The 21208-nt window shown below is 45.0% G+C and overlaps 1 protein-coding gene across 2 annotated transcripts in view; it reads left to right on the top strand.

Moving 5' to 3' along the window:
• LOC106576776 (inositol polyphosphate-5-phosphatase A) overlaps positions 1–21208 on the top strand; it is a 280882-nt gene that overhangs the window by 194517 nt on the left and 65157 nt on the right. For both annotated transcript variants that reach the window (XM_045700743.1, XM_014154171.2), the window contains exon 9: positions 5701–5785. In XM_045700743.1, the coding sequence (XP_045556699.1) occupies positions 5701–5785 (85 nt within the window). The remainder of the gene's footprint in view (positions 1–5700; positions 5786–21208) is intronic.

Raw genomic sequence — 21208 nt, 5'->3', positions numbered from 1 at the left:
ACAAAGCAAAAACAGGTGTTGCGGTAATCTTAACAATTTCACAACTACTACCTTATAGAGACGGTATATACATATGAGATGAGTAATGTAGGGTATGTAAACATTATATAAAGTGGCATTGTTTAAAGTGACTAGTGATAGATTTATTACATCCAATTATTAATTATTAAAGTGGCTAGAGATTTGAGTCTGTATGTTGGCAGCAGCCACTCAATGTTAGTGATGGCTGTTAAACAGTCTGATGGCCTTGAGATAGAAGCTGTTTTTCAGTCTCTCTGTCCCAGCTTTGATGCACCTGTACTGACCTCGCCTTCTGGATGGTAGCGCGGTGAACAGGCAGTGGCTTATTTGGTTGTTGTCCTTAATGATCTTTTTGGCCTTCCTGTGACATCGGGAGCTGTAGGTGTCCTGGAGGGCCTGTAGTTTGCCCCCGGTGATGCATTGTGAAGACCGCACCACCCTCTGGAGAGCCCTGCGGTTGGTGGCGGTGCAGTTGCCGTACCGGGCATCTGTAAAAGTTTGTGAGGGTTTTAGGTGACAAGCCAACTTTCTTCCGCTTCCTGAGGTTGAAGAGGTGCTGTTGCGCCTTTTTCACCACACTGTCTGTGTGGGTGGACCATTTCAGTTTGTCATTGATGTGTACGCCAAGGAACTTAAATGTACACCTTCTCCACTGTTGTCCCGTCGATGTGGATAAGGGGGTGCTCACTCTGCTGTTTCCTGAAGTCCATGATCATCTCCATTCTTTTGTTGACATTGAGTGAGAGGTTATTTTCCTGACACCACACTCCGAGGGCCCTTACCTCCTCCCTGTTGGTAATCAAGCCTACGACTGTTGTGTCGTCTGTAAACTTGATGATTGAGTTGGAGGCGTGCATGGCCATGCAGTAATGGGTGAACAGGGAGTACAGTTTTTTTCCTTTTTTTCTTGTGGTATCCAATTGGTAGTTAGTCTTGTTTCATCGCTGCAACTCCCGTACAGACTCGGGAGAGGCGAAGGCCGAGAGCCGTACATCCTCCGAAACACATCCCAGCTAAGCCGCACTGCCGGCCCAACCCTCCACTAACCTGGACGATGCTGGGCCAATTGTGCGCCACCCTATGAGTCTCCCGGTTGCGACAGAGCCTGGACTCAAACCCAGAATCTCTAGTGGCACCGCTAGTACTGCGATGCAGTGCCTTAGACCACTGCGCCACTCAGGAGGCCGGTGATGTTGTTTCCTACATTCACCACCTGGGGGCGGCCCGTCAGGAATTCCAGGACCCAATTGCACAGGGCGAGGTTCAGACCCAGGGCCTCGAGCTTAATGATGAGCTTGAAGGGTACTATGGTGTTGAATGCTCAGCTGTAATCAATGAACAGCATTCTTACATAGGTATTCCTCTTGTCTAGATGGGATTGGGCAGTGTGCAGTGTGATGGCGATTGCATCGTCTGTGGACCTACCAGGTAGGCCAGTTGAGATCAAGTTCTCATTTACAACAGCAAGCTGGCCAAGATAAAGCAAAGCAGTGCGACACAAACAGCAACAGAGTTACACGTGGAATAAACAAACGTACAGTCAATAACACCATAGAAAAAGTCTATATACAGTATGTGCAAATGGCTTGAGGACGTAAGACAATAAATAGGCCATAGTAGCGAAGTAATTACAGTTTATCAAATTAACACTGCAGTGATAGATGTGCAGATGATGATGTGCAAGTAGAAATACTGGTGAGCAAAAAAGTAACTAAAACAATATGGGGATGAGGTAGGTAGTTGGATGGGCTATTTACAGATGGGCTATGTACAGCTGCAGCGATTGGTAAGCATGCTCAGATAGCTGATGCTTAAAGTTAGTGAGGGAGATATGTCTCCAACTTAAGCAATTTTTGCTATTCGTTCCAGTCACTGGCAGCAGAGAACTGGAATGGAAAGGCGGCCAATAGTTGTTGGCTTTGGGGATGACCAGTGAGATATACCTGCTGGAGCGCGTGCTATGGGTGGGTGTTGTAATGGTGACCAGTGAGCTGAGATAAGGCGGAGCTTTACCTAGCAAAGACTGATAGATGACCTGGAGCCAGTGGGTCTGGCGACGAATATGTAGCGAGGGCCAGCCGATGAGAGCATACAGGTCGCAGTGGTGGGTGGTATATGGGGATTTGGTGACAAAACGGATGGTACTGTGATAGACTGCATCCGGTTTGCTGAGTAGAGTGTTGGAGGCTATTTTGTACTTTTACGATGGTATGTTTGGCAGCGTGAGTGAAGGAGGCTTTGTTGCGAATTAGGAAGCCGATTCTAGATTTAATTTTGGATTGGAGATGCTTAATGTGAGTCTGGAAGGAGAGTTTACAGTCTAGCCAGACACCTAGGTATTTGTAGTTGTCCACATATTCTAAGTAGGGATGCTAGTCGGGCAAGTGCGGGCAGCGATCGGTTGAAAAGCATGCGTTTAAGAGCAGTTGGAGGCCACGGAAGGAGTGTTGAAGCTCGTTTGGAGGTTTGTTAACACAGTGTCCAAAGAAGGACCAGATGTATACAGAATGGTGTCGTCTGCTTAGAAGTGGATCAGAGAATCACCAGCAGTGAGAGCGACATCGTTGATATATACAGAGAAAAGAGTCGGCCCGAGAATTGAACCCTGTGTTACCCCCATGGAGACTGCCAGAGGTCCGGACAACAGGCCCTCCGATTTGACACACTGAACACTCTCTGAGAAGTAGTTGGTGAACCAGTCATTTGTTGAGTCTGCCGAAAAGAATACGGTGATTGACGGAGTCGAAAGCTTTGGCCAGGTCGATGAAGTGGGTCTAGGGTGACAGGCAAGATGGCGGTGATATGATCGTTGACTAGTCTCTCAAACCACTTCATGATGACCGAAGTGAGTGCTACGAGGCAATAGTCATATAGTTCAGTTACTTTTGCGTTCTTGGGTACAGGAACAATGTGTAACGGGGACCGCGTGCTGTTAACAGCTTAGCTTCCTCCACTGTCCGACTGCCCCATACTGTGCTCGAACCAGTGATCATCTGCTTTGCATACACGTGACTGCCCTCTTTGACAACGTTCCAACATGTTGAGCCACCCAAAAGGTACCGATTGGATGGCTCCATCCCTGACATTCAAGCTTACGGCATATTCTTAACTCCGTTACATATGGTCATTACATCACCACATACTAAGTAGTATGCAAGTGTGGATATTGGGACCGAGTTCATGACTGCACAAGTCCCATGCCAAGTATAGCAGCTTCCCATAGAAAGGAGATCATGCCTATAGGGGGCACAAGTGCACATGCCCCCTCAGATTTGTCCTGTTTTTTTAATTTGTCAGATGTTAAAGGAATGACTAAATGTTTTTTCTGAGTACCGCTCTTCATATTTTCAAGCATAGTGGTGGCTGCATCATGTTATGGGTATGCTTGTCATCGGCAAGGACTATGGAGTTTTTTAGTATACAAAGAAATGGAATAGACCTAAGCAAAATCCTAGAGGAAAACCTGGTTCAGTCTGCTTTTCAACAGGCACTCAAATATGCACTGGAGTTGCTTACCAAGACATTGAATGTTCCTGAGTGGCCTAGTTACAGTTTTGACTTAAATTGGTTTAAATCTATGTCAAGACATGAAAATGGCTGTCTAGCTATTATCAACAACCAACTTGATGGAACTTGAAGAATTTTTTAAAAGAATAATGTGCAAATATTGTACAATCCAGATGTGCAAAGCTCTTAGAGCCTTACCCAGAAAGACTCAATCATTGGCAAATGTGATTCTAACATGTACTGACTCAGGGGTGTGAATACTTATGTAAATTAGATATTCATTTTTCAATACATATGTTTTGACTTGGTCATTATGGGGTATTGTGTGTAGATGGGTGAGACATTCATTTTGAATTCAGGTTGTAAAAACAAAATGTGGAATACTTTCTGAAGGCACTGGATTGCTGATGCTTTGTATATTTCAATTAAACGTTTCAAGAACAAAATTACATGTAAGTATTTTTGTAATTGTAGTGAAGACAGTAACATTAGTAATCTCAAAAGTATAATATAATTTAAAGTATGCATTAAAGTGTTTGTAATAGCATAAATGTGGCAAAACTAATGTAGACATTAATACATGCATTTACATTGCTTCCAAAATATTTTTGCAGGCATGGTGGCTTCAGCACATGCCCCTATCTGTCACTGAAATAATGGGTGCATGATGCCCCTGCAAGCAATCAAACTGTGCAAGTTTCAAATTCCAATGAACCAAAATATAAACGCAACATGCAACAATTTCAAAGAGTTTGCTGAGTTACAGTTAATATATGGAAATCAGTCAATTTAAATAAATTCATTAGGCCCAAATCTATGGATTTCACGTGACTGGGCAGGGGCACAGCCATGGGTGGGCCTGGGAGGGCATAGGCCCACCCACAATCAGAATTTGTTTTTCCCATGCCAATTGCACACTCCGTCAAAACTTGAGACATCTGTGCACATTTTAGAGTGTGTCACAGGTATCGTCGTCGGTGAAGGAGGACCAAAACGCAGCAGGCATGCAGTTGTTCATTTTGAACATTTATTAACTCCAAAATGAACACAAAAATAACAAAAGAGAACGAACGATAAACTGACAGTCCTGTAATGTTGACACACACTAAACACGGAACAATCTCCCACAAATGACAAACACACCCTAATATATGGGACTCTCAATCAAAGGCAAGTAGACAACACCTGCCTTCAACTGAGAGTCCCAACCCCAATTAACCAAACATAGAAACAGACATACTAGACTCAACATAGAATACATGAAAACCAAACAGTGCCCAAAACCCCCGGAATACTTAAATCAAATGCCCCTTCAACAAACACACCACCCCGAACCACATAAAATGAATACCCTCTGCCACGTCCTGACGAAACTACAATACCAATTAACCTTATACTGGCCAGGACGTGACAGAGTGGCCTTTTATTTTCCCCAGCACAAGGTGCACCTGTGTAATGACCATGCTGTTTAATCAGCTTCTTGATATGCCTAACCTGTCAGGTGGATGGATTATTTTAACAAAGGATAACATTCTCACTAACAGGGATGTAAACACTTTTGTGCACAACATTTGAGGGAAATAAGCTTTTTGTGCATATGGAACATTTCTGGGATCTTTTATTTCAGCTCATTACACATGGGACCAGCACTTTACATGTTGTGTTTATTTTTTTTTTCATTGGAATTTGAAACTTGCACAGTTTGATTGTGATACCCCCGCACATTGACTCGGTACCCCCTGTATATAGCTTCGGTATTGGTATTTTGTGTTACTTGTAATAAACATTTTTACTTTAGTTTATTTAGTAAATATTTTCTTAACTCTATTTCTTTAACTGCACTGTTGGTTAAGGGCTTGTTAGTAAGGATTTCACGGTAAAGTCTACACCTGCACATGTGACAAATAAAATGTGATTTGATTTGAATAAAAATATTTGAAAGGCCCCAATCTACACAAACCTATTCACGTTAACTGATTTTTGTTGTTGTTGTCATGTTGAATATTGTTATCCACAGGGGTGCAAACATCTTGCAAGTGTTGGTACCACCAGGTGGTGGTGTGCACCTCATAAATAAAATGCCCTGAGGCAACCAAACACTAAGGCCCAACAGTATACAACTCCACTTGGATCAATTCACATTTAATGACAAATACTTTTCATGTTTTTCAGGATCACTGACCAGCGGTTTGAGAAGGTGCCATATTTTGTCTTTGGGGACTTCAACTTCAGGTTGGATACAAGGCAGGTTATTGAGGTAAGCACATTGATGCATGTGTTTGCGAACATATCAGTTAGTGTCTACACTATATGTGATTCGGCACATACACCTTGACATGGATAGGTGTTGCTGATATCTCTCTCTGTGTGTGCACAGTTTTCTAGGGTTTGTGGGGGACAATAGCCACCAGCCCATCACAGTTATCGCTCATTTTCACCCCTCCACTGTCATTGGCCCAGCTGTGTTTGCCAACCAACCCTCCAAGTCCATTATGTTATGGTGACGTCCCCCTTCACTTTCTCTCTCTTCCTTCCTCTCTCCCTCCCTTTCTCTTGGTGCTAATGACGCCACATTAGAGTCAGTGTAGTAGTCAGAGTAGTCATTCAGCAATCCTCATCAGGAGATAGGGGGGCTGTAGGGTAACAAGCCATAAAGTTCCACACAGACAGTGAAGCTCCATAATAAGAGAGAGACTAGCCACTTGTGGGGCGAACCCTGCTCCCACCACACAATGGCCCCTCAAATCAGTGGCTCTGTTCAAGTTGTGGGGATTGTTCATTTGGGAGAAGACCCTATGTCTCAAAAGGGAAGGGGAAGAGGAGTGGGGAGGAGGGGGTGGGCGCTTGTTGAATGGAAGGCTTTTGCTCAAATGGTTCAGGAAATACTTCATCCTGTGAGGTAAAGTGAGAAGGGACTTTTGAGCGGGGAGTGTAGTTTAACCATCGAAACACTAGGGGAGGAATTGAATAGAATACTTAATTGAATGCGGAGGTCATGCTATTCCTCATAGGCAAACATTAAATGAGCATGTTGCTTCACGCTGCTGTGTTCAGCTGCAGGGTTGTTATGTGCGACCATATGATGTTTTCTACTGTATCTTATCACATTGATAGATTGCGTTGTCTAATCCTTCGGCGGTACATTGAATTCCACAGCCGTATGTAGGGCACGTTAGAGCTGCTGATCATGTGAGAATATTATGCTTTGGAGATGATAGTGATCCCATCACGAAACCAGGACAAAACAATAACATGATTTGGGAGATGTTCATTCATAGAATGGCCCTTTGGAAAAAGGATTGGTGACATTTGTATCTAAAAGCATAATTGATCATCAAAGTTGGCATATTTATAACATTTTGGCTAACCAAGGCCTCCTTTAAGTCTCCATAATGTTTCATTTGTAAGTGCTACAAAGCAAGAATTGGTGTCAAATGAAGCTTTTCCGCCTGCTCTGTAATATGAGTTGTATTTTGATTTGAATAATTCAAAATAAAAGTGTTAATTTTGGCACTCTTTTTTTTAGATTAAGTCTAGTCTTAGTAATTTTGACTACAATATCATTGCCTCAATCACATTTTTGTCATTTGAATAATGAGAGAGAGTAGTAGCACAATAACCAGATGCTGCTGCAAATTATTGGCAAATTAGTACGGGTTGCAACTCCATCACTCGGTCACGTCATTGCCATTGTTATCAACGTTCCACAGATGCCGCAGCCACATTGATGTCCAAAAGTAGAACGGGTGCTAATGACTTTGAACGGGGGCTAATGACTTTTTCGCCCAGTGATGTAGTCGAGTTACTAAACCTCGAGTCCGAATCGAGTCCCAAGTCCTCTGTGCTCGAGTCCCAAGTCCAAGTCACCAATGGTCGAGTGAATTCTGACTCCCAGTGCTCGAGTCAATAAATTGTTTGCTATCCCTTTTCCTTACTTTCTGTGCCACAAAATGTTTGCATATAGGCTACTGGTTATATGTTACCAGAGCCGCGTTCAGTTTAAAAAAAACAATCTTGATTGTTGGAGATAGAAATTCCATAAATAGAGCCGACGTTATTCATTATTCAACATGTCAAAGAGGCAATTGGTTCTACATAGAAATATGCTGTTTTAATATTCCAAAACGTTGCATCCTGCATCCAGATTGTTAGCTATAGCTGACTAATGAGGTAACATGACTGAACAAGGTGCAGCCTAAACAAATGGTTAACGGTCCGGTCCGATAGTAGCCTAGTTTTAAAACGGCCCGCGATATGCTTTATGAATATAAAAAGCGGCCCACCAATACACGATAGAAAGAGAAAAAGACTTAGCGCCGGTATTACAGATAATGTCTTTTGAACAAGAATCAAGCCGTTTTCTCTGAAGAAAAGAGGAAGATTTGGCTACGTTGGCTACAAAACCTGTATATGAAATGCAGTGGGAAATGTGGGAGGGTTGAGCGAGACTACATTTCAAAGACGGCCTACTTTTCTATAGCCTACTCATGGGAGAGAAAAACATGTTTTCCTATTAGTCAATGCTGCTATTGTTTTTATTTTCACGAAGCAGCTTGTGTTTCTTAACCAGGTAAAGGGTAGCAAACTAGAAGGCTGGCGGTGACTGGTTAGCTAATGTGAAGTAACAGAGTCGCCTGCGCGATGTGTATAACTGGAGGCGGAGCGGTGGCTGCCTGTCTGCCCACGATCATCGCTTGCTCCCCCGCAGTTCACCAGCTCATCGCTTGCTGCCCCACAGCTCATCATCATACTGTATGTAGGCTGTGTTTGCCTAGTGTGACTCATCCTTCTGACTGCTGAATTGAACTACGCTGCGCATCTGTGCTGATAATATTAATTGTCTTTATCACTGAGCTCTCAATCTTTCCAAAAACTCTTGTCAGTCCACTTAGTCAGATTTTAGTCACAAGGAAAATGTTGTCTCGTTTTAGTAAACGTTTTAGTAAACTGTCTATTTAGACAGTAATAGTCTCGTCAATTTGCCACTGGAAAATAGGTGTTTGACTAATATTTTTGTCACTATTTTTGTCTGCACTAATCACAGATTTAGATTTGGCAATTTTCTATATATATTGTTTAACATAATATACTCTACGTGCATATCAAAGTTCCAGGGTGGGATCTCTGCTAGTTTTAAAGTTATGGCCCATTTTATACAGATAAATTGGTATAGTAGGCAATGTAACATCACAGCTCTCCTGTATCATTGCACATCCTGCAAAGGAACCATTTTGAATCCATTTTCACATTCACTCAGTAATGCTTGCAAATTTGATCATAACTCTAAAAGTAGCAAAGATGCCACTCTGGAACTTTGATATCCGTGTAGAGTATATTATGTTAAACAATATATAGAAACATTTGCCAAATATTCATAAATTAATGTCAAAATAATCATATTTGAAATCAAAATACTACTCATATTACAAAGCAAGTGGCAAAACTTTATATTTTGTAGCACCTACAAATGAAACATTATGGAGTCTTAAAAGAGGCCTGGGTAAGGCCAAAATGTCATAAATATGCCAACTTTCATAAATTATTTCCCAATTATGCTTCAACATACTTATGTCACATACACTGAGTATTCCAAACATTAGGAACACCTTCCTAATTTTGAGTTGCACTTTGGGTGGTGGACCACTTTTGATAGACACTGGAAACTGTTGAGCGTGTGGAACCCAGCACCATTGCAGTTCTTGACACAAACCGGTGCTCCTGGCACCCACTACTATACCCCGTTCAAAGGCACTTAAATCTGTGATTCAGCCTCTGAATGGCACACATACACAATCCATGTCTTAATTGTCTCAAGGCTTAGAAATCATTCTTTAACCTATCTCCTCCCCTTCATCTATACTGATTTGAAGTGGATTTAACAAGTGACATCAATAAGGGATCATAGCTTTCACCTGGATTCACCTGGTCAGTCTGTCATGGAAAGAGCAGGTGTTCTTAATGTTGTGGATACTCATTGTATATGCCAACAATCCTCCTTCCAAAGGACCATTCTATGGATTCAATTTTGTGAAAATCCCCAAAATCGTGGTATTTTTTTTCCTTCCTGGTTTCATGAGGAATCGCTCAATACAGTAAGCCAAGGTCCCAAGTGCACAGCAGCCACAGCCTAAGAGGGAAAAGCATATGACGGAAGAATACTCAGAGAACATTGAGACCATTTTGAATCAAAGACACTCGCCCCAACATCTAGGTTACCTCGATTGAGGAATATGAAGTGGTTAGCATGACTGTGATCATTATATACAAACATATCATATAGTGGCCATTAGTTTCATATTCCAGCTACCGCTGAGACATTGGGATATTATGACTATAGAAAATCCAAATTGTGCTAGATTAGAGAGGAAATAATGTAGAACAAAAAGTAAATCCTGGTATAATGCTGCCAAAGTGTTTAATAGTACAACGTTTCTAACCCAAACTGGGTGATCATAGAAATATAACCGTCAGAAAGAATATCATCCCAGTACGTCACCATATTTATCCCCCGTGACTAATCTAGATCAGACACCCCCTCCTTCCTCCTCCCCCCTTTGCTCTGTGGTAGGTAAGTAGTCACCCTCTCTGTGTCTCAGCCACTGAAATGCTGTTTAAGTGTACTAGGGGTCATGACCCCTTTTCCAGGGATGTGTAAGGCTAGCACCAGTTTGTGTCCGTCTCTGCCTACTCCCCTCCGCCCAACTCCTTTCTCATGCACCTTCTATATCCCCACCACACACACACACACACACACACACACACACACACACACACACACACACACACACACACACACACACACACACACACACACACACACACACACACACACACACACACACAATGTTCCTGATTGATTTTCCTTGTGTGATGGGGTGGTGCCGCCACAGGGGGGGGCTCTTTAGTCCAGAGAGTACCCCAGGAAGTCAGATCTGTGGGCCATGAAGCCCCTTCAACCACCGCTCTATTCTCACACACAAACACACACTTTCTCTCCTCTCACACACACCCCTCTCCTTCCCTTTACACCTTCCTAAGAGGTCCTCATACTCACCCTTTAACGGGACAACACCAAAGGCTGATGACATCATCCAAGGAGCTCGGCCCGTTAGAGGCAGCATTCTACTCATATAAAACCGTTCAGCACAGAGCACACCAGTCTGATTTAATTGTGACCTGTACTGTATGTGGTTGTGGAGGGACGCTGTAATGTCACCAGTAAACAGATGATTGTAGCCTTCATGTGGCTCTATAACTCGCAGCCAGGAGATATGTCAACCCTGTAATGACAATTAATGTCAGCTGGACAATTAGTGCACATTGGAACGATGCTTTACTTTAGATTGGACCTGGTGGATCAATTGGGCCTGCTTATCTGGAGATTGATTCAGATGGAGGGCTACTCTCTCTGTTTCTCTCGCTCTGTAACACACATTAGGCACAATTACCTCTCCACTTCTTTAATGCAAAAAAGGTAAGAACTGTCCCATATTATATGTGGGCAAAAACAAGGAGCATTTCATACATGTATTTCTCTAGTTCCTTGAACACTACAGCTGCACTGTTTCTCTCTGAGTGTCATCATGGACACCCACTGCAATGCAAATAGCCACCAGCCCCTCCCCTTAACCCATCATGCCCTGTGGATCCGTGTGTGGTGGTCTACACACTAGGCCCAATGTCCTATGCCCCATTGTCCCAGGGTTGGACATAGGTGGCGGATTCCTGGCATGCTTGTGCTGCAGGATCAGTAACCAGAGGCTGTGGCCAGCCCCCCTCCCAACTGGGCTCCCCGTTAATTGTGTCCGACAGAGGGAATTGGCTTCAATTGACCCTCATTCACTGGGCCTTTCACCAGGGGACAAAGGACACAGCCAAGTGGAGACTAATGCTGGGGTTGAGTTCCCTGGAGGTGGTCTTCCCAGTGTCATCGACCAGTCCCCGGTCCCTTTTTCCTGCTCTGACTGTATCATCAGGACAGGAGAGGTGTGCCCAGCCAGAGAGAAGTGCAAGTGGAGGAATGAGGCTGCCCAAGCACTCGATGGGACAGTGCAGAAGGGAACCAGTGTAATCTGTTGATTTGGAATAGTGCACTTGTACCTGTTTTCCTGATTTGGGGAAATACCAAAACTTACTATAATGTGCATGTCAGAAAGTTGTATGTGTGAGAGAAGGCATTAGGAGCTGATTAACCACCTGTGTGCTGCTGAGTGTATGCTGAGACGGCCCGGACCGAGACTGAAGACGAGGTGCATGATGGGACATCCCGGGAACCCCAGGGACCAGTGGCAGTGAATCACAGAGGCTCAGTGACAGCCCAGGGCTCCGTGCCTGGACTCTCAGTATATTTAAAATGTATCCTAATTAAACTTAATAGAATGTAAATTTAATATCTGCAGAAATTGTGCGCTCCTGGCCGGTCGCTCCAATTTAAGGATTGATGGAGGCCAGCGGGGAGGTTAATTGCTGACTTGATCTACTGTCCCCGTGACATAGCTTGTGTCTGTTTTAATTGGAGTTTATCTGGCCGCTACATGGGCAGATTTCATTAGGCTAGCGGCCTCTCACCGCACCGCGCCACCACTCCCAGTGTGAGGGAGATCCAAGTTGGAGGACGTGTGGATGTGTTCGGTAGCGCCTCCTTTCTGTGGTTAGTGGAAAGAGCAGGTGGATGGCAGGGGATGGCCCAGGCATCAATCTTCCTCCCTTTGTCCTGCACCTTTCTCTACTTGAGCAGCATGAAATTAAAGGTGGAGCCATTGACTAGGACCCACTCCAAATGAATACTGTAAAATACTCATTAACGACAAGCAGGGTAATATATGTTCAATTTTTCACCCTTTGTGGAAGTGCTTTACAGCATACGGTCCATGCCAGGGAAAAGTGTGACGGGGCGTGTGTGATTGTATGTGTGATACTGTTTTTAAAGCCATATTCTAAACACTGGCCTGAGTGGTAAAGGTCTTCACAGATCCACCTGTACCCGAATACCGGAGACCCAATCCGGGACCCGAGTGGGTCTGGATCCAGAATTCTAAATAATTCCATGGGTCTGCGTCAGATCTGATATGATTGTCACGGGTCTCAGGTATGTGTAATTTTGACTGACTTGTCCGGAAGGACCCATATAGATCCAAACACGACTGCAGCAGTAGAGAAAGGGAGATTGTATAATTTATGCTGCTGCTCTTAGCTTTTCATGAGAGTGGCGCGTGTAGCTTGTTGTTGTTGGCCAATCATAAGTCATCAAAGTGGCAATAGTCTACCGTCATAGAGCCTCCGTGTGGGGCAAAAGTTAGGAGATATCTAATCAATGGAAGATGGAATTCAATTATGGAATTAAAAGTTAAAGGAGAAGGATAGGGTACAATGACCGAGAACCAACAAGTAGGCTGCTACTTTATATTCTGAATGAAGTTATTTGTAACTGTAGGACGAGAAAGCGCATGCAGCCTCAATTAGCCTAGCTAGCTTAACTAGCTTTTCTTGATTTGATGCAGTCAAGACAGGTACAGGTACTACGTAATCATGTTGAATAATAAATAACATAAATAATATGGAAACTATTAGTCGGCTCGGTTGGTTCTAGTCTCTCCCTCCCTCCCTCCTTGTTCCCTGTGTCACTCGCTCACACTCACAGTATTGTACACACACAGCAGGGCCCCTACTAGAGCGTCACCTCTCTCTACCTCCTCTCCCTCACACTTTATCAGCCGGTTAATAAAGTCGCTTAAAAATTGACTTTTCTGCAGCTTCCTTCACTATGATTGGACTGGGTCTGGATCCAACCAGGTCTATACGGAACGGGTCTAGTTGTCCTCAGGTCCGTTCGGAACGGGTCTCTATATTGTAAAAATAAATATATACATATCTGGTCCGGATGGGAAAGTCCCAGGTCCATTTTGGAACGGGTCCAACTTTTTGGAACCGTGAAGGCCTCTACTGTGTGGATGTTTGTGTGAGTCTGTGCGTGTGTGGACATACATGGGTGTGTATGTGCTTGCATGTGTTCTTCCATGTCTGTAATAATGTATTTATCCCTTAATAATGTGAAACATATACAAGCACTCTTCAAATAGGCTGGAAAGAGTCATTTAGGGTTGTTGATGCCTATTGTCTTGGTTCGTGAACCTGTTTCTGGGTAAATAATTTTCACTGCCTTTTCCCTTTCTGCCCCAGCCTTTGATTAGCATGTGTGCTAAGGTGGGCCCTTCCATTAATCAAAACAGAGGCAGTGTAATTAAGTGTACACTACATTAGTCGGGCTAATTAATTTTGGGGGCCATCCATCCATTAGCCAGTGGGCTAGCACTGATTGGGCCTCTGTTCTGGGGGAACCTAGACACCAGGGACTGTGAGGACTGTGACCCTCCTTGGCTGCTGTCACACACACATACACACACACACATGAACACACACACACACTCTGCTGCCTACTACTCCCCAATACCACAGCAGGAGCACCCTACTTAATCAGATTACACCAAATATCTGTCATACACACAACATGGTGATACAATGATAATCTTATTTTATATCTGAGGACAATCTTGTTGTTTCAATAGGAGAAAAAAAGATCTATGACAACAAGGCCAGCAGTATGCCAAAGATAGTGTAGATGAACACGATAAATGAACTAACTTATATGTGAGGTCATCATGATACGGCGTCACCTTGTCACTGGATTATATGTTTAGTTTTATCCACATAGCCTTAGACAAAGAAGTTTCCGATATGAAGATAAATCGTCACGATCTGGGTAATTCATCACAATGAGGCCCCATTATGAGAGATAACCCATCTGGATAGAGGGAGACTATTCCCCTTGGGACAAAAGAGCCTGTTTTCTCCTCCTTTTTTCCTCTATTTGCTTGCCATGCTAATGAAAAGAGAGACAGAGAGATGGAGACACAGAGAGAAAGAGAGAGTTCAGCAACGAGGGCGTAACGCGAGCGATGTCGCTTTGATCAGGACGCTGTTCCGCAATTAAAACGCTCTGCAAATGAAGAACAAGCAGTGGCTTCTGTTGGTCCTCCTCATCAACAACAGCCTCCTCATCAACAAGAGCTGCAGCCATTGTGTTACTGGCCGCAGCGGCTGGCAGCTGGGCCCACCATTCCAGGGGTAGATCACATGGTGTGACAGGGTGTGAGGACAGTGCCTGGCACCAGTGGTCACCCACCGCCCCCCTCAGACCATGGCGTTGTGGCCTCTCGGGTCCAGGGTTGGCCTGGGCCGTAGCCCCATTGACCCCCTTAGTCAATGATGCCACACCTGCTGTCAGCCGTTGGGCCACTGGGGAGGACACTCCTACTGGTCACTCTGGCCACCTCACCTTCTTAGTCTCTAGTGAGGCTTTAGATCTCTCGTTCTCTCATTCATGTCCTCACACTTCTCTCTCATTTACATTTACATTTACGTCATTTAGCAGAAGCTCTTATCCAGAGCGACTTACAAATTGGTGCATTCACCTTATGATATCCAGTGGAACAACCACTTTACAATAGTACATCTATATCTGTGGGGGGGGGGGGGTAGAAGGATTACTTAATCCTATCCCAGGTATTCCTTAAAGAGGTGGGGTTTCAGGTGTCTCCGGAAGGTGGTGATTGACTCCGCTGTCCTGGCGTCGTGAGGGAGCTTGTTCCACCATTGGGGTGCCAGAGCAGCGAACAGTTTTGACTGGGCTGAGCGGGAACTGTGCTTCCGCAGAGGTAGGGAGGCGAGCAGGCCAGAGGTGGATGAACGCAGTGCCCTTCTTTGGGTGTAGGGACTGATCAGAGCCTGAAGGTACGGAGGTGCCGTTCCCCTCACAGCTCCGTAGGCAAGCACCATGGTCTTGTAGCAGATGCGAGCTTCAACTGGAAGCCAGTAGAGTGTGCGGAGGAGCGGGGTGACGTGAGAGAACTTGGGAAGGTTGAACACCAGATGGGCTGCGGCGTTCTGGATGAGTTGTAGGGGTTTGATGGCACAGGCAGGGAGCCCCGCCAACAGCGAGTTGCAGTAATCCAGACGGGAGATGACAAGTGCCTGGATTAGGACCTGCGCCGCTTCCTGTGTGAGGCAGAGTCGTACTCTGCAAATGTTGTAGAGCATGAACCTACAGGAACGGGTCACCGCCTTGATGTTAGCGGAGAACGACAGGGTGTTGTCCAGGGTCACGCCAAGGCTCTTAGCACTCTGGGAGGAGGACACAATCGAGTTGTCAACCGTGATGGCAAGATCATGGAACGGGCAGTCCTTCCCCAGGAGGAAGAGCAGCTCCGTCTTGCCGAGGTTCAGCTTGAGGTGGTGATCCGTCATCCACACTGATATGTCTGCCAGACATGCAGAGATGCAATTCGCCACCTGGTTATCAGAAGGGGGAAAGGAGAAGATGAATTGTGTGTCGTCTGCATAGCAATGATAGGAGAGACCATGTGAGGATATGACAGAGCCAAGTGAATTGGTGTATAGCGAGAATAGGAGAGGTCCTAGAACTGAGCCCTGGGGGACACCAGTGGTGAGAGCACGTGGTGCGGAGACGGATTCTCGCCACGCCACCTGGTAGGAGCGACCTGTCAGGTAGGACGCAATCCAAGAGTGAGCCGCGCCGGAGATGCCCAACTCGGAGAGGGTGGAGAGGAGGATCTGATGGTTCACAGTATCAAAGGCAGCAGATAGGTCTAGAAGGATGAGAGCAGAGGAGAGAGAGTTATCTTTAGCAGTGCGGAGAGCCTCCGTGACACAGAGAAGAGCAGTCTCAGTTGAATGACCAGTCTTGACACCTGACTGATTTGGATCAAGAAGGTAATTCTGAGAGAGATGGCAAGAGAGCTGGCCAAGGACGGCACGCTCAAGAGTTTTGGAGAGGGAAGAAAGAAGGGATACTGGTCTGTAGTTGTTGACATCGGAGGGATCGAGTGTAGGTTTTTTGAGAAGGGGTGCAACTCTCGCTCTCTTGAAGACGGAAGGGACATAGCCAGCGGTCAAGGATGAGTTGATGAGCGGGGTGAGGTAAGGGAGAAGGTCTCCGGAAATGGTCTGGAGAAGAGAGGAGGGGATAGGGTCAAGCGGGCAGGTTGTTGGGTGGCCGGCCGTCACAAGTCGCAAGATTTCATCTGGAGAGAGAGGGGAGAAAGAGGTCAAAGCATAGGGTAGGGCAATGTGAGCAGGACCAGCGGTGTCATTTGACTTAACAAACGAGGATCGGATGTCGTCAACCTTCTTTTGAAAATGGTTGACAAAGTCGTCCGCAGTCGTCCCAGATTCAGGAGGGAGGAGAAGGTGGCAAAGAGCTTCCTAGGGTTAGAGGCAGATGCTTGGAATTTAGAGTGGTAGAAAGTGGCTTTAGCAGCAGAAACAGAGGAAGAAAATGTGGAGAGGAGGGAGTGAAAAGATGCCAGATCCGCAGGGAGGCTAGTTTTCCTCCATTTCCGCTCGGCTGCCCGGAGCCCTGTTCTGTGAGCTCGCAATGAGTCGTCAAGCCACGGAGCAGGAGGGGAGGACCGAGCCGGCCGGGAGGATAGGGGACTTAGAGAGTCAAAGGATGCAGAAAGGGAGGAGAGGAGGGTTGAGGAGGCAGAATCAGGAGATTGGTGGGAGAAGGATTGAGCAGAGGGAAAAGATTATAGGATGGAAGAGGAGAGAGTAGCAGGAGAGAGAGAGCGAAGGTTGCGACGGCGCAATACCATCTGAGTAGGGGCAGAGTGAGTAGTGTTGGAGGAGAGCGAGAGGGAAAAGGATACAAGGTAGTGGTCGGAGACTTGGAGGGGAGTTGCAGTGAGATTGGTAGAAGAACAGCATCTAGTAAAGATGAGGTCGAGCGTATTGCCTGCCTTGTGAGTAGGGGGGGACTGTGAGAGCGTGAGGCCAAAAGAGGAGAGGACTGGAAAGAAGAAGGCAGAGAGAAATGAGTCAAAGGTAGACGTAGGGAGGTTAAAGTCACCCAGAATTGTGAGGGGTGAGCCATCCTCAGGAAAGGAACTTATCAAGGTGTCAAGCTTACACTTTTTCTCTCATCCTAATTTTCTTTCAGCTGGCTGGCTCACTCACTCACTCACTCACTCACTCACTCACTCACTCACTCACTCACTCACTCACTCACTCACTCACTCACTCACTCACTCACTCACTCACTCACTCACTCACTCACTGCTTTCTCTCCCTCTCGCCTGTCTGCCTTCACTCTCCCTCCCATTCTCCCTCCCCCTCCATCTACCTCTCTCTTTCTGAATGCAGGTGGTGTTTGTCCTCACTCTGTCTTGGGGACTTTTTCCCCCCATCCTACTGTCCTATCTCCTGAAAAGGCCACCAACTTTCTAGAGCACTGATCATTCATCTTTAACGGCTCAGGAAAGGGATTTTCACTTTTTTTCATAGGGGAGAAGAAAAGGAACAAGCCAGTTTGTCTAGCGGTGGGGGCTAAATTCTTACTGGAAGGTCTGGTGTTAAATTGGGTCAGGAAGGCAGATTTTGCTGCAAAGGGAATATGAGAATATTAGCTAAAAGCACATGGCCAGGCAGACAGACAAGCATGTTCTAATACAGGCCTTGTCATATGAGCTCAGAGCTGCTTGCCTTCCACGTGTACTGTATGTATGTGTGTGTGCTGGCGGGTGGCTAGGATGTGTGCATGCGTGCGGGGCGATATTAGGCTGTCTGAGCGTACATGGTTGTAGACAAGCATTATTATGCGACAAAGGTGTTGTAGAAATATAAGAGGATGTGTTTCACAGCTGACAGTGAGACGTGTTGGTGGAAAGCCCCACGTATTTGTTTTGATGCTTCGTACACTCGTGGTCTTATTTACTAGGCTGGACTCACCCCACATTTGCAGTTCTGGAGTAATTGTGTTTGTCCATTAACTTTGAATACCTCCATGGGCAAAATCTGGAGTCCACAGTGTGGTTTTCCCCATCCCTTTAAATTGTCAGTCACCATATGCAGAAAAGTACCTCATACCTACTGTAAAATATGGTGGTGGATCTTTCATGTGACTGGGCTATTTGGCTTCCACTGGTCCTGGGAACCTTGTTAAGGTCAACGGCATCATGAACTTTACCCAGTACCAGGATATTTTAGCCAAAAACCTGGTTGCCTCTGCCAGGAGGCTGAAACTTGGCTGCATCTGGATCTTCAATCAAGACAGTAACCCCAAGCACACATCAGAATCCACAAAGAAACCGTTAATGGACCACAGAATCAACATTTTGCAATGGCCATCTCAGTCTCCAGACTTGAACCCCATTGAAAACATGTGGTTTGAATTGCAGAGGGCAGCCCATAAGCGCATGATGAATGATATCAAGGAGATGGAAAGATTATGTGTGGATGAATGGTCTAGAAACCCTCCCAATAAATTCTCCATTCTCATAAAACATTTTTGAAAAAGGCTCAGTGCCATTATCCAAGCAAGAAGAGTATTGAAAACAGGGGTGCCAATCATTTTGACACCTGACTTTTTGAGAAAAAAAAAGTTTTACTTGTTACAGAAAATGTATTTCGCTGAGCAATTGAATTAGTATATATTTTTTTGCATACAATATAGCTCAGTATTTGTGTTATTTATTTTAGACATAATTTTTTGCTCATCTTTGTCAAGGGTGCCAATAATTTCAGAGCTAGCTGTATGTTTGTCTTATCTCGCAATTCACTAGATTGTCCTCCTTGCCTCTATTTTGGTCAAAATGGAGCCCATCCATGCAGCCTTTGAAAATGCCAGGGATGAACAACTGGCCAATAGTGACTTTTTGATTTAGTTCCAAACGAAATGTGGCATAAACTGTAGAGGATAAGGGTGTCATTGTGCCTGGTGCATAGTGACCTACTTGTATGATGTCAGTCTATTTTTGACTAATGCAGTGCTGGGCCTTTGCGAGCTGAGCACAATAATAGTTTTTTATTTTTGGTCTGGTGGGGTGCCAACCAGGTCCCAGGACACTGCGTGTTGTTTCAGGTGTTATGTAAAGGTTTATTTTATACTCAGTGCCTTCGGAAAGTATTTAGACCCCTTTTTCCACATTTTCTTACGTTACAGCCTTATACAATTGATAAAATAAAATACATTCTTCAGCAACCTACACACAATAACCCGTAATGACAAAGCAGAAACAGGTTATTAGAAATGATTGCAAATGTATTAAATATAAAAAACATATATAACTTATTTACATAAGTATTCAGACCCTTTGCGATGAGACTTGAAATTGAGCTCTTATGCATCCTGTTTCCATTGATCCTCCTTGAGATGTTTCTACAACGTGATTGGAGTCCACCTGTAAATATAATTGATTGGACATGATTTGAAAAGGCACACACCTGTCTATATAAGGTCCCAAAGTTGACAGTGCATGTCAGAGAAAAAACCAAGCCATGTTGTCAAAGGAATTGTCCGTAGAGCTCCAAGACAGGATTGTGTCGAGGCACAGATCTGGGAAACGGTACCAAAAATGTCTGCAGCATTGAAGGTCCCGAAGAACACAGTGGCCTCCATCATTCTTAAATGGAAGAAGTTTGGAACCACCAAGACTCTTCCTAGAGCTGGCAGCCCGGCCAAACTGAGCATTTGGGGGAGAAGGGCCTTGGTCAGGGAGGTGACCAAGAACCTGATGGTCACTCTGACAGAGCTCTAGAGTCTCCTCTGTGGAGATGGGAGAACCTTCCAGAAGGACAAGCATCTCTGCAGCACTTCATCAATCAGGCCTTTATGTTAGAGTGGCCTGACGGAAGCGACACTCCATTAAAAGGCACATGACAGCTCGCTTGGAGTTTGCCACAAGGCACCTAAAAACTCTCGGACCATGAGAAACAACATTCTCTGGTCCGATGAAACCAACACTTTGGCCTGAATTCCAAGCATCACATCTGGAGTAAACCTGGCACCATCCCTACGGTGAAGCATGGTGGTGGCAGCATCATGCTGTGGGTATGTTTTTCAGCGGCAAGGACTGGGAGACTTGTCAGGATCGAGGCAAAGATGAACGGAGCAAAGTACAGAGAGATCCTTGATGAAAACCTGCTGCAGAACGCTCAGGACCTCAGACTGGGGAGAAGGTTCAGCTTCCAACAGGGCAACAACCCTAGGTAAACAGCCAATACAATGCAGAACTGGCTTCAGGACAAGTCTCTGAATATCCTTGAGTGGCTCAGCCAGAGCCCGGACTTGAACCCGTTCTAACATCTCTGGAGAGACCTGAAAATAGCTGTGCAGGGACGCTCTCCATCCAACCTGATAGAGCTTGAGAGGATCTGCAGAGAAGAATGGGAGAAACTCCCCAAATACAGGTGTGCCAACCTTGTAGCGTCATACCCAAGAAAACTCGAGGATGTAATCGCTGCCAAAGATGCTTTAACAAAGTACTGAGTAAAGGGTTTGAATACTTTTGTAAGTCTGATATACATTTTTTTGATTTTTAATAAATTAGCAAACAACTCTTAACCTGTTTTTGCTTTGTCATTATGGGGTATTGTGTGTAGATTCATGAAGGGGAAAAAACTATTGAATCAATTTTAGAAGAGGGCTGTAACGTAACAATGTGGAATAAGTCAAAGGGTCTGAATACTTTCCGAAGGCTCTCTCTGTGTGTGTGTGTGTGTGTGTGTGTGTGTGTGTGTGTGTGTGTGTGTGTGTGTGTGTGTGTGTGTGAAAGACACACACAGTTGAAGTCGGAAGTTAGGTTACACTTAGGTTGTGACTTAG

The sequence above is a fragment of the Salmo salar genome, chromosome ssa18, assembly GCF_905237065.1.
Source record: "Salmo salar chromosome ssa18, Ssal_v3.1, whole genome shotgun sequence".
Taxonomy (NCBI): domain Eukaryota; kingdom Metazoa; phylum Chordata; class Actinopteri; order Salmoniformes; family Salmonidae; genus Salmo; species Salmo salar.
The sequence above is the reverse complement of the archived record's forward strand: the minus strand, read 5'-3'. Positions and strand labels throughout refer to the sequence as shown.